Here is a 19,151-nt window from a genome sequence, read left to right on the forward strand (position 1 = left end):
TGTAAAAATGCTGTTAAGGGTAAATTAAGACTTTTGTTGCACAGAACATGATCATTTGATAGTTTTATCTTGTTTTTTTCTAAACAATTAGATGAGGTTTACAGTTTTTCAAACTTGAGTGTCATATTTTTGTTGATGGTTTATGATTTGTCATTTGTTGGTTTTAGAGAGAGAATCTGATATTGTATGTAATTTAAACATCAAAGATGTCTATCTTTTGACTATTCTTTTGATTGTTAGTTTTTATTCTTATTGTATTTAACTATGTTATAACAGTTGAAAGGATAAAAATGTAAGGTACTGTATATTCAAAAATTAATGTGTGCATTGGTGGCCTTTGGCTAACTTGTTTGCTTTTTGGTCGGGTTGTTGTCTCTTTGACACATTCTCCATTTCCATTGTCAATTTTATTTTGATCACATACTGATAGAACCTGATCATTTATTAGTTTTATCTTGTACATGAATGATTTTTCTTTAAAAGCATATTTTTCACATTGATAAATACATATAGGAATACTTAAATTCGTGCAGTGCAGCTTGAAAGTAATAAATTCAAAGACCAATTCAAATACAGTAATAATTTTAAAAGTTGTTTTCCATGAAGTGTATTGTTACTTTAATTGTAATGATCTAATAACAAAGGGAGGTAAATGCTATTATCCAGTTGAAAAACAACTTTCCTGCTTTATTTTCCCCATTACAACTGAAATCTTATAAGCGGTGTGGTTTACCTTTTTTCTTGCTAAAGGTCATTTCTATATCAGATTGATAAATAAAATGGAAATGGAAATAGGGAGCAGCCTTCTCAAATATCTAGCATTAATACTAAAAGTTCCATCAGAAAACTCTGACCTTATCTAAGATAAAGTCACCTGAAGCTATGGAAAAGAACAGTAATGATCAAAAGCATTTAAGGTCAACTGCATTTATATGTTTGTATTTCATATCAAAGTCGAAGTAAAGCACAGAGCATGATGATATAATGGTCAAGCTCACACAAGTTTAAAATGGTCCATAGAAAGTACGAAACAAGGAATTATTTGCAAGCTATTTTATCTGAGTTAAATCGGGATTTCAGTACCTAAAGAATGTTTATTATTTTCAAGCTGCACTGCATGAAATTAAACACTTGTAAGGGTTCAAGTACCAACTGTCTTAAAGTGCAATGCAGTTATGTTTTAAAGTGCAAGGAAAAACACATTTTCTGACTTTAATTACAATTTAATTTTAAGTACTCATTGAAATGAAATTTTTGTGAAATCTTATCTTAATGTGTTCGGATACAGTACACTGATAGTTCTATTTCAATATAAATGTTCTTATGCATGAAACCAGAATATGTTTACAAGTAGGGGAACACAATATGAAGTAGGGAAGAAGAAATATTTAACAAATGTCTTTATTTGTTGATATTATATTTTAATGAGATATAGAGTTGTGTTATGACAGTCTCATGCTGAGATATAGCCATTTCACTGCCAAATATAGAAATTTGAAATGTTGGAAATGTTTATAATGTTTGCACATTTTTAGTGAATACTGTTAGTTTTGGTGTAAATGAAGTAGAGCACTTCAAAAATTTGGATTCACCCCAGGAGACAGGGCTTCAGTCCTAGCATGATACACCTTATCACTATTCCCGGCTGACCCAAGAATCTGTCCTGCTTGAACTATTGACGTCATACAACAATCACAATCAGGTGTATAAATGAAATGATACAATTGATATGGTTTTCTAGTTCATAATTAATTGTACTAGATCTAGAACTTATTTCCCGAACACAAAGTTTGCCTGATACAATTTAAGGCTTTGCCAACATCTGAGGCTGATGTTAATTCCAAAATCTCTTGTTGAAATTTTGTTTTGCCCTGGTGTTGTCAGTTTTTATGCCCCACCTACGATAGTAGAGGGGCATTATGTTTTCTGGTCTGTGCCTCCGTCCGTCTGTGCCTCCGTCCGTCCGTCTGTGCCTCCGTTCGTCCGTCCGCTTCAGGTTAAAGTTTTTGATCAAGGTTATGTTTTTGAAGAAGTTGAAGTCCAATCAACTTGAAACTTAGTACACTTGTTCCCCATGATATGATCTTTCTAATTTTAATGCCAAATTATAGTTTTGACCCCAATTTCATGGTCCACTGAACATAGAAAATGATAGTGCGAAGTTCAGGTTAAAGTTTTTGGTCAAGGTAGTTTTTGATGAAGTTAAAGTTACATCAACTTGAAACTTAGTACACATGTTCCCTATGATATGATCGTTCTAATTTTAATTCCAAATTCAAGTTTTGACTCCAATTTCACGGTCCACTGAACATAGAAAATGATAGTGTGAGTGGGGCATTCGTGTACTATGGACACATTCTTGTTTTTCAGTTTTTGATTGCTTTATATCTTTTACCACCTTTTTAATTTGGTACCTAACACTACAGGGGAGATAACTCTGTAAAGTCAGCTAAACGTTTTAATTACGTTGTGTTGTAAAAGGAGTATTCAGCTTCTCAATGATCAAAATTGGTGTTTGTCAAATTGCTATATAACCAGTGTATTTTTTCCGACAAAACGGTTGGTTCAAAAATGTTTAAATTTTTATATTTTTGTCAAAGGGTCAAAGTAAATACTTTGTCAAAATTTTATGAAAATTAAACAAGCCAAATTAATTTTAGTGAAAGTGTTGGGTACCACCAACTGATTGACTCAAAATTGCATGTCCTATTTTGGTTAATTGCTTCTGATGTTTTGATTTTCAAAAAGATAATATGATATTGTGTATGATTTATACATCAAAGATATTTTATATCTTGATGTGTATTTTATTGACAGTATTATCTTTCTTGCTATTCCCACTATACAATGCTTGAGAAAAGGTGATATAAAATGCAGATGTAAAGAGATAATACATACTGGTAATACATCTGTATTCCTGGCACACATTTTATTTTGTCTTCAAAGTTAAAAAATAAAATCAAATTTATTACATAATTCTGTTGTTTTAATCAGAATTGAACACACAACTATTCCAAGTTATCTTTAAAATGTGAAAATATATCTGATTGGTATAAAAATTGTTGGAAACATCTTTGAATGTTAAACAACATGCTGTTTGATGAATTTTTTTTGTGTAATCAGACTACATGTTAGAATTAAAACATAGTGTAGGGTAGGTTTATATCAATACCACATCAAAAACACATTTTCTGACCATTGTCTTTCAATGTAAAGAACTTGTTTTGAAATAAAATATTAGTGAAATTTAATCTTGTATAAAGATGGTTTATTAAGTTACTATGTGTGAAATCTGAATACTTTAACACTTATTGTGTTGGAGATATACGAAAGATATAATTAATCTGTTTATTTGACCCTATATTTAATAGAAATATTGTAATAAAATATTTAAATAAGTATAGCATATTGGTTTGCAAAAATGGCTATCAAAAATGTCTTCTTTTTCTAGCCACAGTTATTTCCCTTTGGCCTGTAAATACTTTTACTTTGCCAATATCTTTAAAAAAAAATGAGAATCTTTTCTAAAACTTTGTTAAATACATGGTCTTATGAAGTGTTTTAAGATTTAAAAAATATTAAACTTTTGTTTCTTCTTTAGGAAAGTTTACAGCTCTTTTAATTAACAAAAGAGAATTGACTTGAAATTTGAATTGTTATGTCACAAACATGATAAAGAAAATTTAGTGAACAAAGTTAGTGAAATAGACAACTTTCGAGTTCGATGCATTTCCGTCAAAAACTCTGGTTTTAGTGAACATCATTCATGCGTTCAGGTGCATCTCTACTTCTGTTCCAATGTTAACTTAAGCGGGTGGTTGGAAAACTATAATACCGTAATTGCAGGAATTATTCGGCATAATAAATTCTCATAATTGAAAATCAGCACTGCTGTCATTAAGGAATTGTGATTAAGTACTTACAAAACCAACATTATTTCTAGTATTGTCTTGCACAATGACGATCACTTAGACGCTTAATGATGAACATTAATAGTGCAGGGATACAGGCGATCCCCTCTATCTGGTAAATAACGTCGTAAAGGCCCGCATAATTGACAAGTTTTTTTCGGTGACGGATGTGGTCTCTTGTCATTTATATTATGAGGATGATTTTATTCCAGACAGTTTGAATGTTTGATGCATAACCATGATGTAAAAAAATTCTTCTGGAAATAAGTGACTCGTCAAGTCTTAAATGAATTATGACTGCAGAAAAAATAAACTTTTACAAAATCACTTTCCAGAACCCAAGTTCCATATAAATAGAAGGGTGAATCAAAAAGTTTTCTCTGCTTCCATTTTTTTTCCCAAAGAGAAAATTGTTTTGTGAGAACAAAAGACATTATTCTATAGTTTTGATGATTCCCTCATTGGAAATAATAACTGAAAAAAAATTGAATGAGACCTGTCTTTAATAGGCAAGTGACAACAGCCCAGTTAACAGGTGAAAGAAAATGGATAATTCCATAAATTAAGTACAATTTATATTATTTTATTATAACATGAGTTGCCTTTGCATCCACATTGTATAAACCTCATAATATGAGAAAAGTGCATCAGTTGCATGGCGGTCTAAGCAGTTCATCGACTGATTCACTAGCCTGATCTGTCAACTGATTTAGGTTGTGAGTTGGAACCCTGCATGTGATGGGTGCTTTCAACTCCAATCCTAATTGACTATAGTATTGTCCAAGTTTGTGGTTCTCACCACAGATCTAGACTCTGGTTGATATATGAGCTGTAGGTTCCGCAGCTATCTCCAAACAAGACAGAATTAAATATTCAAAGCTTGAAAAACAGTGAATTTCACTTGACTGCTCGATCCTGTTATTTACATCAAAAATCAAACCTCAAAGTCTGGGAGGGGATTTCTCTCATGTCTCTCTTTTCTGTGAAAATATCTCTTAATTGCATAAAAATAACTCAGAAATCTTTTAGTGATAATAACTAAATAGCATGCTAATTGATGTGCATTTTGTGTTTTTACTAATTAGTCATAGAGAAATCGCAGAGTGTGTAAAATATTGTTTTTTTAAGAATAAGAAATGTTTTATAACAATATTGAAGTTGTCCTTTCTCTCTTTGACATCAACTTGGTCCTTCCTGTCTCAAATGTGATTATTTTACAATAAAATACACAATTCGAAAAGCAAAAAAATGAAAAATACTTCCATCCTTTTCTTGTTAATTGCATAATTTTCTGGCTCATTGGGATGTATGCAATTAAGAGGAAATAACCATGTACAGGTACTCCGAGAAATGAAGTTTCATGAATGAGTGCTGAAATTTCATGAATGAATGCTGAAGTTTTCTTTATAATACTGATATTAATTATTTTTGATGCGCTTCATTGATAAAAATTTCACCTACCTATATCTTGAAAGAAAACAAGATTATACACAAAATGTCATAAATATAAAAGTAGACAAAAATTGTGTCTTTTATATATAGAAATGTCAACCTTGATAAACATTGGGACACAGGAGGAGATAAAAAAATCTAGTTTGCATAAGTTACTAAATTGTTTGAACTGTCAACAAGAGATAATTGGGGCTCCAGTATAGGGGTTATCTCCCTTCAAGTGGCAGGTGCTTGTTTAAAGATTATAAAGGAGAAAAGTGAAAGTGCATAAAGGAAAGTGAAGTCGTGAAGGAGGGACTAAAATTATGTAATGTTGTAAGGTAAAACTGACATTAGATCGTGTGACGTCCTCTCTCACCTGGTGTACCCTCGACACAATTTAAAACTTGACTCGAATTTCAGACCGAAAGTTTAATTCAGTGGATACCTGTGCATTGTATAAGTGTAATCTGGAGTATCAGATTTACAGCTTTATAAGGACTTAAATGATGTAAAGGTCAAATTACGGTGTTATATTGCTAGTCCGACAGGTATTAACTTTGATACAAATTAAGGATCTAATTGACAGGACCTTAGGGGATTTACCTTCAAGGAATACTAACCTAGGGGGTGTAATTTCATGGATAAAGTGTGTGGCTAAATACATTAAGTGTGTAATTACTCATCAAGGACAATTTTTAGTTTGTCACAACTTTTTTTGGACTGTAATTTATTGGAACATATGTTTTGTCTTTGTGCATGAGGTAATGTAGTAATTTGTCATCGTCAAAATTCCTAATGAAATATTGTATGTTGGCTTAATTTGGAGAAAGTTTGAAAACATTTTGGAAATTGAATAACAAACTAGTTTTGGGAATTTAACATCACTCTAATGGATAATTTTGTAAGTTAATTACTAATTTGAACTATATGTAAAATGAGTTCCAGGCCAAAAACTCTTTCTTCGACTTCTCGTCTCACAGGAACGCGGACATCAAAATCTCCAACCTCACCATCACCAGGGGAGGCCACAAAGCGTTCACAGTTTGGATCTGTGACGTCCAAGACTTCAGTAAAAGATGGGACTAAAACAAGGAAACTCTCAGATGATAAATCTAGTTCTAGCTCACTTAGATCTTCAACTAGTTCTATTGAGACCACAGAGCTTCAAATTTCTGAGGAAAAACCTAATATTCCTCCAAAACGGACTAGTTTTAGTGGAACAGATCAGAAACCTAAAGTAACCACCCCTGAGGACAAATCATCATCTTTCTTAATTAAAAAAAGGAATAGTTTAAGAAAGACTGAAGCGACTGGTGAAAGGTCTTATATTCCCAGAAAATCCAATAGCTTTAAAGCGGAAGATATCACAAGTACTGCTGAAAAATTCCGAGGTGCTTCTTCAGCTCGTAAAACAAGTATTGAAAGCTCAATTAAAACTGAATCAAATATCCCCAGTAGAAAGAAAGTCAATGGAGTTAACAGTGAAACGATATTATCAAATCAATCCAGTGTGACTCACACATCTTCTAATGATATTAATGGTAAAAGTCAGGCACATTCAAATATTATTGTTTCTAATAAAGTTGAGTCAGACACTGAGAAGCTTTCGTCTGAAACAAACGTTTCCTCTATTGTTACATCTGGCCATGTAGAAATTCAGACTCAGCAACGTAAACGAATGGACGACTTACCGACGGAATCATGTCTGTCAGACAAACCAAAAGTTTTTTTGCAGGTGGGTAGAATTTGGTTTTGTATTTTTGCATCAATATTTTTTAAGATTCTTTTTAAAGGCAATACATAATGCACACCTGCTCTTAGTAAATCAATAAACTGCAGCTAAGGGAAATTTGATATTTTTAGTACATTGATTGTATTATAATTTACTCTTTGTTCTGCTTTTGGCTAGCTTCTTAGGCTTCTTTTTGCATGTTAAGATGCAGGAGACATTCATTCTAAACCTACATGAATATTTATTTTTTTCCTGACTGTTGTGCATGAATTTTTAATCGGAAATGAAACAACTTTGTTTATGTTTGATCATTGATTTTCTCTCTTAGAAGATTAAACATGGAAACACTCTTAATCTTACACATATCCTAATCAGTTTACCAGATTAAAGGGTAAAATGGATAAGCCTAATTTAATTGAGGGGCTTAAAGATATGAAAATTGTGTAAGATGTATTACTTAACCCTTAGTAATTGAGAGTGTGAATTATCCCCCCACTTTTTTTTGCTGTGTAACAATAGCATATACAGCTTCATTAATTATATTTTCTTTTTTCTGCCTTTGATACCTCTGTGTAATGTACTTTTTGAATTTATTTAACCCTCTCTAGAGTTAATTACATAAAGTGACAATTGTTTTTTTCTTTTAAAGGTTTGCCTTATTAGAGACTGAGAGGGGCTACTGTAGTCCTTAAATGAGTTGCAAACAAAGAGAAATTTTGCATGTTTATAATACTGTTCATGGTTATGTATTAATCATATAAAGAAACATGAAAGAATGCCACAAATTGAAATACAAATGTTGTAGATTTGACTATAATAAAGTGATTTAGTATAAATTTGCATTTTTCACCTTTAAATATGCAAAAAATATCAGAAATTTGATATGCATAGTTTAAACAATTGACATTTATAGGAGCTCTGAGTGGAGTGGTTTGTTGACAAACCGAAATAGTTATATTAGACAGAAACACAATAACATGGTTGTACTATTTCATCTCAATTTAGATGTGTATGAAATATATACTATGGGTGGGGTTGGTATAATAAATAATACTTTTGGCCTCGGTCAGAGCAGTGGACAAGACTGTTTGTCAGAAAATTATTTTTTACCATTGATATATATATGAAAAAAGTAAATCACCGCTATCACAGAGAACATTTGAAGGTTTTAATATTAACTTTGTAGAAAATATGTGTAGATAAACAAAAAGTAAGTCTAAATATGGTAGTGAAGTTGCAGTAAAAAATGGTCAGATGGACTATAGTATATAATCACTCACTTAGGGCAGTGATGAAGTATCATGGCATGATTCATAAGATATATTTTGTCTGCAATTTTCTTACGTTGCAAGAGTTCAAATACTAAAGAAGTAACTAAAACTCTTTAAGCAAGTGTCGACCATTACGAGTCAGATCGACAGTCGGACATTAGAGTTGACCGTGGTGTAAAGCATATCCAACCATGGTTAGACCATGGTTATCAATTAATGGTGAGCGATTGTAATCATTGTCAACCATGCTTGCATCAATCATATGGACAACAATATACTTTATTTCATTTACAGAGGCGGATTTAGGGGGGGCAGGGGGCCCGGGCCCCCCCTTTTTGGGAAAAAATTTGGTTGCTTATATAGGGAATCATTGAAGCGTGACTGGAGCGGGCCCCTTCTTAGGTCAGTCAGTGGGCCCCCACTTATGTCATATGAAAATTTCTAGATCCGCCACTGATTTACAAGTTGTCTGTACCAAGTCCTGAACAGAAGATGATAAACGGCCTCCAATTGTACCAATGATAATCGGATCAGTGTATGCTATTGCTTGAAATCAGCCAGTATATAATGGACTTTGTTCTTGCCAAGTTTTGTAGAATTTATGTAGTAGTTTAGTATATACTTGTTATTCCTTTTTGTGGAGGTTAACACAATTTGGATGATTTAAGATGTAGGAAGAAAGAAAAACACACAAAAAGTTTAATCCTCTTAAGTAAATTAATAACTGTGACATATATCCTATTTCATTCATTTGTTCCTTCAAAGTTCTTCTTTGTTACTCATTTAAATTTTCTTTACAAAATCCATGCAGATTTTTGCTTGGGTCAGATTTCATTTCAACAATTACAATGATGTTATTTGAAAAGATTTAAAAAGATAATGTGTGGTAATGGGGGCGAAAAGTAACTGATATAAAAAGATGACTAAAAAATCTTAGGTTACAACCATTCAGAAATGAAACAATATGCATAATTTTTCACAATATTGTCTAGTTTTCACATAGTTTGAAGTGTTATAATCAGAATTTAAATTTAATTGGAGAAGATCTATACAATAAAACTGTTACCAATACTGTACATTATAGCTATTAATCATACAAAACAAAAATGATACATGTAATACAAAATTTATTATCTTTCTTATGCATAACCTTCTGGCTCCAACCAAGCCCTTGGTTTATTGTGGTCTACCATGTTTGCTTTGAGTCACCCTTATTTCTGGACAAATCCAGACCCTATATTTGAAAAGAAAGAGGTGTACCCATAGAATTTATAAAGACAACAATCCTTAAGAATACTGGAAAATACAATTAAAGAATGATCAACATCAGTTTATCGCTGTTCTTCATTTTGAGAGTTACTTTAAAGTTCTCAACAAAGAATCTAAGTTGAAGGCAAGAGAGAAAGTTTTCTGTTTTGTAGTAACATAATATATAACAACCCTTCTGCCCAATTTATTACTGACAACACCTTATATGAAATATTTAATGCCCACCTGCTCAGATGCATGTGTGGTCTTTGTTTGTTTGTTTTTTTATTGACAAACATGATCCCATACCTGTTATATAAGTTGATTATCAGTGTAAGTGACTCAATAAATTTTATAGTATACTTATTATGTTTAATTTTGGCATGTAAAGTGAATGAAGGGTAGACTTCAGATAAATATCAAGGGGGCGAAAATTTGAATTTAAAAACAATCATAAATTTAAATTTAAGAGAACAAATCATAGTGTTTAAAGAGATTTGTTAGCATTTAGAGACTGGGGTATGAAATGGGATTATTTGTAGCTATATATAATGCATTATGACTACCAAGGGAAGGAACGGAAAGCGATCCTTTGGAAACTGCAAAAATTGGATATGGATAGCCTCTGACGACTAAGGCGATAAAAAGAGTGAAATATATTTGAAGTCTGATCAAAGTCAAAATACTATATTTATAATAATTTAACTTTTGAATAGATGTGTAAAAATGTAAATTTAAAGATGGCACATGTACATGTGAAAGAGATATGTTTAAAAAAAAAAGCAAAAAATAACAACTAATATACAGCTCAAATTCTCATATATATATATAGTCAAGCTTTAATGTAAAAAAAAGACCTAGCATTCAGCTAGCACAAGGTACATGTATTAACAATAATGAAGGTAGTAGTGTGTGTATTAAGTTCGTTAAGGAACTGTAGAGATGGTCTGTTTTAGCATGTTCCACAAAACCAGGCTGACAGTTTGCACAATATTTTTCACCTCACACATGGTTACAGTAGTTTTGTGTTTGTGTTATTGAAAATCTAACTTCTCTCATCAATACAGTTCTAACTTTCTTATCAATTGCAATTTTGCATTGATTGAACTCTACCTTAAGGTTCCTGAGGGACCTACTCTCCCCCCCCCCCCCCCTTTAGACTGAAGCCATCAGTTTCATTTCAAGTATAAACAATGCCCATCTGTCAACATATCTGTTCCATCACTGTAAAGTCTTTGTGTACATAATCTATGTATCCTTATCTCTCTCTGAGCAGGTGACTAACATTTCTCATGAAATATGTGTACAAATCTTGGCAGTCTGCACCAAACGTCTTTGATGTAGATTATGATATATTATCATCTATACATACACTTAACTTCTTCCTGATGTACTTGTGAAGTCTGGGCGTCATCTTATTGGTTTTGAAAAAAATATATGTTTTTACGAATTTTTGATAAAAAAGGCAGCGTCTGCTGAGGTTTTTCGGTAAATGTCAATCATTGTTGATAGTTTATGGAATATTAATTATTGTTCATTAATTTTGTGGGGGAGGAGTGTAGAGTGTTACAGACATGGATGAACTGGTAAGATTGTTCTCAGTTAGTATTACTTCCTTGTTTACAATTGCATGTACTCTCTAAAACTTTTAATTACCAATTATTTCGTAAACATAAAATAAATATAGGAAACAAAATAGTAGTTCTAACATTTAATGACCTAATTGTTGAGTTCATTTGTCAACAATGCACACATCTATATATGTATAAACTATATAAATAAATGTAAGATTGCCTTAATTTTTTCGTTGTTTGGAAAATATTCATTAGCAAATATTTGATGCAAATTTATGGAAATAGAAACATAATTTATATGACTATATAAATTTATAAAAAAGAAGATGTGGTATGAGTGCCAATGAGACTACTATCCACAAAAGACCAAAATGACACAGACATTAACAACTATAGGTCACCGTACTGCTTTCAACGATGAGCAAAGCCCATACCGCATAGTGAGCTATAAAAGGCCCCATAAGACAATGTAAAACAATTCAAACGAGAAAACTAACGGCCTTATTTATGTAAAAAAATGAAGCAGGTTTTGAGTGTCATTTTGATGCCACTGTATATCATCTGACATCAGAATAGCAAGAAAATTGCTTTCTATTTGGTTATGTTTAGAATGTGTAATGGCACGCTCCCGTCATGGGACCTGGGAATTAACATGCAAACCTCCTTCCTGTAATTTATCCTATGTAGAGATATGGAAACATATCAGACATGTAATAAGGAAACTAATTGACCAAATCACAGATCTGCAGTCTGCACTTACTTTACCCCATTAAAATAATAAATAACCTGTATGTATGTATATATATATGTAACTGGCACACTTCACATGTTCAAACTAGTCATAATCATTAAGAACACAGCAGGAGGCTTTAATTTGTTAACAAATACTTCACTGTGAGGGCAAAGAGGATAGAAACTGGCATTTATAAAACTATTTTTTTGTTTTGCATTATTTTCTCTTATGAGGAATGATTATTTTAGTGGTCATATATACTGGTCTTAATTTCCATTCTTCACCCTGAGTTCAAGTATATCATATAATCATAAACATAAGTGGAATTTAAAAAGTAAAAACACAAAAATACATGTACTGAACTCCAAGGAAAATTCAAAAAGGAAAGTCCCAAATCAAATGGCAAAATCAAAAGTTCAAACACATCAAACGAATGGATAACAACTGTCATATTCCTGACTTGGTACAGGCATTTTCTGATGTAGAAAATGGTGGATTGAACCTGGTTTTATAGCTAGCTAAACCTCTCACTGAATGAGGATATTTATAAACAAATGAATTAATGTATAAAGATGACATAAAATTCTTTTATACATTTGTACCTTTAAATTTGAAGGTTTAGAATTAAGAGCCATTAAAAATCTGATATTTGAAGCATCAATTGAGGCTTTTAGACTTGAAGGTAAGCTTAGAAAGGGCAGTTTGTACAGAAGTTTTGCCAGTTATTGTATGCATTAATGATGAGAATGCACTTGTGTATAACATCTGGTGTAATACAGATTGTTTGGAATGTTTATACATTATACTACAGATGTTGTACAGTGATGGGATAGTTTTGTTGATGATGCTGTGAATGATTGTACTACAATTAATACTGATTAATTGATGACTTTTTGATACCAATTGATATTGAACTGACTTTTGGTTATTTTTGTTGTTAGGTTGCTTGCTCATTAATGGGTTAAATGACATACACCCCACATCACATTTCATTTGCATGGAAAGTTAAAAATGAATTTTTTTCCAAAACCGAAATTTATTGAAAGGCTTCAAATTGTCCCTTTAAGGACTTAGATAATGACAGATAGTTGTGGGATTGGGTTACAAGGTCACTTTCCATAAGTCTGGATAAATGACCCAGTGTCAAAAAGAAAAAAAAAACATTTCATATGCTTTTAGTAGCCTTAATAAAGGTATATAGGATATTTCAGCAAAAGGTATAACTCCATTACACTGTATTCATAATTATAAAATCTCGAAAACTTAAGCTAGTAGATAGTTGCCAAAGAAGCTACATAACTTTCACAAAACTCACACCCAAATATTTGATATTACACAAAGTTTTGAGCTATCACTTAGAACATGAATATTCTGCAGCTGTTTTAAGCTTTGATTTCCTGTCAGTTGAAACTTCTTTTTTTAAGAAAAATTTGAGATAGAAGTCTGCTGTTAAATTTTGAAATGATTTCAAAAGTAAAACTATTTGATAAGAAATATTTATTACATAAAATGAAAGCATGAAAGATTATTTTGATATTTAATGGAAACTCTGCCAATGTTACATGATCGATCAGCTTCCAAGATTGCATATGGCAGCAGTATTATAATAATTACTGAAGCTGAATGTTATTCAAATAGAAAATACGTAATGGCTTCAATCATAAAGAAATGTCTAACTTTTGTTAGAATAAGCACAACAATGAATGATTATTTATATTTACAGTGGCGGATCCAAGGGGGGGGGGTTCTGGGGGTTGAAACCCCCCCTTTTTTTGATCGATCAATGCATTTGAATGGGAGCATATAGTTGGAAACACCCCCTTTACTCTGTGTTGGGAACCCCCCCCCTTTTTAAAATGGCTGCATCCGCCACTGATTTAACAGAACAGTCTTTGCTATACACTTGATAGTATAACATGTATTTAGTAGGATAAAGCAAAAAAAAAAGGGGGGGGGAGGGAGGAGGAGAGTTTCATAACACAGTAAATTGACTTTATGCTGAGACTACTTTTACTACATGTAATGAATAATATTTCAGTCAACAGGCTGTAGGACTCAAGTGTAATGGTTGTCTAGATTTCCAATTTGTAACCAAAAGAAATTGTTTTGTATTGTTGGGTTGTTGTCAAAATGACATATATCCACATCTCCTTTAAGTCTTAAGCCTCAGAACCTTAGCTCTTAGGTCCTTATGATATTTACCTATTGTTTGGGGACCGTTTGTAGCTCTGCAAATAGTAAAAAAATATCATGGACCTACAAGCTACGGTTTCGTAATGTAAAAGTTTCTACCAGGCATATTATATCAGGTAGTTTCCCAAGTAAACGTAATTGTTTTCACCTGTCTAGCACCTGTTTATTGGGTTTTTTTTGTCCTAACTTGTAACAAGATAATGTCATAAATGTTGTTTTTATGGTATTACTGTAATTTACTTTTCTAATATAAACTGACCACTGGAAGATTTTATTGGGTCTTAAATTGTAACGAAGCAAAGCATTTTGCTTGACTTAGTGGCCATTTGAGAGGATACTCATACTATACTTAAGATGACTATATCAAAATGGTATTAGATAAATGAATCAATAACTTTACAATCCTTTTTCAAGTACTACAATACAAAAAAGTAACAATGATTATGACAACACAATTAAATGAAAAAGTAAGTGCTCTAAACACCAGCTTCATAGTAGGCTAATGATGTTAAGGTTCTTGGGATTGGAGCTGAAAACAAAAACGGCTTCAAATGAATACTTTTTGTCCACATGGACATGGAAATACCTGGGGTCTGTCGGTCCGTCCATCTGTGTATCCATCCATCCATCAGGTCTTGTATGGCTGTGTTCTGGTATGATTATTGGTACTATAACTGGACATTTAGATGCAATGACTAAATGTATGCCCGAGGGTCAAAAGCCTTCATTACAGAATTCAAATAACTTAATCCTTTTAAGTACAATGCTACTGTTACCAAACATTTAAACTTATTTTCATATTTGTTTTATTACAGTTTACTTGCCCAGAGCAGCCTGGTTATGTGGGATTTGCCAATCTTCCCAACCAAGTTCATCGTAAATCTGTAAAGAAAGGCTTTGAGTTCACTCTTATGGTAGTTGGTAAGTATGGAAACTTAGTGAATGAAAATTTTATAGATAGATATAAGAAGATGTGGTATGAGTGCCAATGAGACAACTCTCCATCCAAGTCACAATGCAATTAGTAAAAAACATGTTTTGGACATTCATAAAGTCATAATATGTGAATGTTTTTGCTATCTTTTAATTCTTTATTTGAGATAAGAAACCTGCAAAGATTTAATGATAAAAAAAGATTAAAAAATGGAAACTTTTGGGGATTAGAGCACAGCAATATGAATGAGTATACTCTAATGAGACTTCAACCCAAAGACATATATTTACCATGTTTACCAAAAGACTTAAAAAGAATTCAAAATCCAGTTTTCAGCAATACTAGTGGTTTTATAAATTGAAATGGACATCTGTTTATTATGTATGCATTTCTGTCAAAATTTTCTTCTTCTAGAAGAGATTCTTTCTTATTTCTGACAACAGGCTGTACTGTTCTTTTATCATCCCTGATGTGTATGAACTTTGCTTGCTTAACAATATTCGGTCAAATCATTAGTTATATAAACTAGATCTTATGTATATAAATCATCCAGGAGTAAAAAACTAATTTGTTTATACAGTAAAGTGTAATTTATTTGTATTAGAGGTGTTTTACAAGCTAAACAGGTGACATGAAATCTTTGAGCATGGAAGGTTTGAAACAGAATATATAATTATTTAACATGTTGACTAATGATTATATTATACAAACAAGATTTATTTCCTCTTTGTTTGTTTTGGATAAACATTTCAATGTCACTAACCAAGTTTGTTTGCTGTGGTCAAACTTAACTTACATACATGTATGTTAGTAGCTTCAATATTCAAGTGGTACATTGGTGATCAGTAGTTTTGTACCTCTGAAAAGTCTGTTTACATTTAATGTTGTTACAATGTAAGACATGGACTTATATTAAAATGAGGACGTGTTATGATTGTCACTGAGACAACTATCCACCAGAGTACAAATGAAGTGGTAGCAAGCAATTATAGGCCACTGTTTGGTCTTCAACAATGAGAATAAACCAATACTGTATAACAGGCACCGGCTTGAAAAAAGTAAAAAAAAATATCAAATGAGAAAACTAACAACCTAATATATAATAAAATAATTTACAAAATGAAATAATACAGATATAAGAAACTGTACATCTATATATAGTAAAAGAAGATGTGGTATGATTCCCATAGAGACAAAATGACACAGAATAGGGTCACCTTATGAACTTCAACAATGAGCAAAGCCTATACCTCATAGTCCCTATGTATTAGTGAACAGCTCGACAGTGTGTGTGTGTGTTAGTGACTTTTCTTATCTGTCAGACACCCACTTCCTGTTCCCCCTCCCCTATACTTCTGATTTATAAGATGGATTAGCAGGTCAAGTATTGTTTGCAGCATCATTTCTATTGAAAATTCTTAATGATTTTAGTTTGACTTTTATTTATTTGAAATTTCTAAAGAAAAATCTGTTTTGATCTATTTCAGGTGAATCAGGCCTTGGAAAATCAACACTAGTCAATAGTTTATTTCTAACAGATTTATACCCTGAAAGACAGATACATTCTGCAGCAGGTACGGATTGACTAGACATCTGTTTAAAATATTGTACAGATGCAAACATATAGAATGCATGCATTTTCATTCTGATGAAGAGCATGCTATAAAAAGTTTCAACTTCAGTATATATATTCTCTGAAGAAAAAACACATCATGACTTATAGCAAATAGAATCAAAGTTCACATTGGATTTTAACCTCAAATTTTCAAGAAAAGAAAGCAGGAATTTATGACGAGATTTATGGAATACTTGAGCTCTATGGAATTATTTTCTTGAGCTCTATAAGATTCACCTAAGACAAAAATTTTAATCATCAAGCAATAAAGCCTTGATAAACTCAAAAAGCACACTTATCCTACCAGGAAAAATCATAATAAAGTATATTTCTGGTAGCTTTCAAGTAGTAATTAAGGAAGTAAATTACAATTTTGTCAAAATAAGAATAAAGTTACCATGACAATATAATAACAACAAAGAATTTGATGTATTGCTCAGACAAGGAATTGAAATTATTTTCCTTAATAATATTTAGAATAGCTAGGCCTGATGTTTATGTGTCTGTCCACTTTATAATGGTCAGCTGGTTAATACATCAAACAGATTGATTAGATTGTTACTTTTTATTTACAAATAGTATATCATTAGTAATAAAAATAATCCATATGTTTGTACTAAGTTGACCGATGAATAAGAATGAAGACAATGTATTCTTATTATAAAATGGCACATAGTTTGGATTTAGAAAGAAAAAAAGGTACAACATACATGTACAATATATTTTCTATTTAAAATTATCGTAGAAATTATCGTAGAAATGCCACCAAAGTTGGATTCACATTAAAAAATTCAATATAATTAAATACCCTGTATATTATAAGATCAGTTATTAGAAGGCAATCGATAGTTATAGTTATATTTCTTGCTTCAGATAGAAAAAAAAAAGAATGATGTATTATTATGTACAATTTATCTAGTTTGATTAATCTTAAAAATTGTACAATTTCATTTAAATCTGATTAAAAACTGTGTCAAAATGTTAGCTGTTAAAATAGAAAATGCTCAGCTTGAATTTAAGAAAATCTAATGTACATTCACCTGAGGCATTTTGGTTCATCTATCTTAGGCAATATTAATTTCAATTCATATCAGCTCTAGATAAAAATATACACATTGAACATATATAAGTTATCAGAAAATGGTTTATAACATATAAAAAAGAAGATGGGGTATGATTGCCAATGAGATCAAATCAAATCAAATCATTTTATTGGTGTAAAATCCAAATATTGGATTGTTACCAAGACAAACATGACAATCATTACAAACATATAATTAATATCTAAATTTAAACAACATTCATATTCTTATAAGACTATATATTCAAATGTTTTGGAGGAGGTGATACCTTTGCAAATTTGAAAGTACAAGTACAAACAATCATATTAATGCAATTGTTATAAAATATATCATTACAAATACAATAAGAAAATATAAAATAGTCACATAATTTTTTTTACATCCACTAGTTTTTCTTATCAGCTAGACTGTTCCTTAATACATATAAGTCATTAACTCCCTTGACAATAATTTTAGTTACGTCATACTCATTAAAAGTAAACAAAAATACAAATTTTTCCTCATCAGACATTTTGGTGAAATCTGAGATGCCAATGAGACAACTCTCCACAAATGACTAAATGACACAAAAATTAACTGTAGGTCATCATATGGCCGTCAACAATGAGCAAAGCCTATACCTCATAGTCAGCTATAACAGGCCCTGAAGTGACAAATGTAAAACAATTCAAACGAGAAAACTAATGGCCTAATTTATGTAAAAAAAAAATGAATGAAAAAACAAATATATAACACATCAACAAAAGACAACCACTGAATTACAGGCTCCTGACTTTGGACAGGTACGGTACATATATTCAGAAAATGGCGGGGTTTAACATGTTAGGGGGATCCTAACCCTCCCCATACCTGGGATAGTAGGGTAACAGTACAACATAAGAACGAGCTATAAAATCAGATGAAAAAGGCGCAACTCATCAGATGGATACAAATAGAAATACATCGAACAAAAACACAGAGCGGACATGGCCAGGTATGGTTCTACACATCTTTGACATGACAGTCACCGTTGTGTTTATCTATGTATTTAGAAAACTATTTAATAGAAAAGCATTAAAAATAAATGTACATAAAAAGTAACAATTTGACATTTGTATATTTATAGAAAAAATCAAGCAGACAGTAAAGATAGATGCATCTACAGTAGAAATAGAGGAACGAGGAGTGAAACTGAGGCTGACAGTTGTAGATACACCAGGCTTTGGAGACTCATTAAATTCTGTAGACTGGTAGAAAACATTTTTTATTTGCTATAAATATTGAAGTAAAAAGTTTTTATCCAGACAAGTTTGAATAGAGAGCATACTGAATTTTGTCTTATTTTTGAATGGATTGTAAATGAGATGTTCATAAACAATGATTATCTCATCCAAGTAGATTTTTTTTGGGCGGGCTATTTTGGAATTAATTGTATGGGGTTTAGT

The 19,151-nt window shown here is 31.6% G+C and overlaps 1 protein-coding gene across 7 annotated transcripts in view; it reads left to right on the plus strand.

Annotated features, from left to right (window-relative positions):
* Nucleotides 1-19,151, plus strand: part of LOC143076042 (septin-2B-like) — a 50,969-nt gene that overhangs the window by 16,605 nt on the left and 15,213 nt on the right. For 2 of the 7 annotated variants that reach the window (XM_076251666.1, XM_076251668.1), the window contains exons 1-4: nucleotides 5,930-7,080; nucleotides 14,912-15,017; nucleotides 16,518-16,604; nucleotides 18,833-18,956. In XM_076251666.1, the coding sequence (XP_076107781.1) occupies nucleotides 6,280-7,080; nucleotides 14,912-15,017; nucleotides 16,518-16,604; nucleotides 18,833-18,956 (1,118 nt within the window). In that variant the 5' untranslated portion in view covers nucleotides 5,930-6,279. Of the gene's footprint in view, nucleotides 1-5,929; nucleotides 7,081-11,060; nucleotides 11,183-14,911; nucleotides 15,018-16,517; nucleotides 16,605-18,832; nucleotides 18,957-19,151 lie in introns of those variants that run through there. The other 5 variants (XM_076251670.1, XM_076251669.1, XM_076251665.1 and 2 more) reach the window with 4 other exon arrangements.

Source organism: Mytilus galloprovincialis, chromosome 5 (genome assembly GCF_965363235.1).
Source record: "Mytilus galloprovincialis chromosome 5, xbMytGall1.hap1.1, whole genome shotgun sequence".
Taxonomy (NCBI): domain Eukaryota; kingdom Metazoa; phylum Mollusca; class Bivalvia; order Mytilida; family Mytilidae; genus Mytilus; species Mytilus galloprovincialis.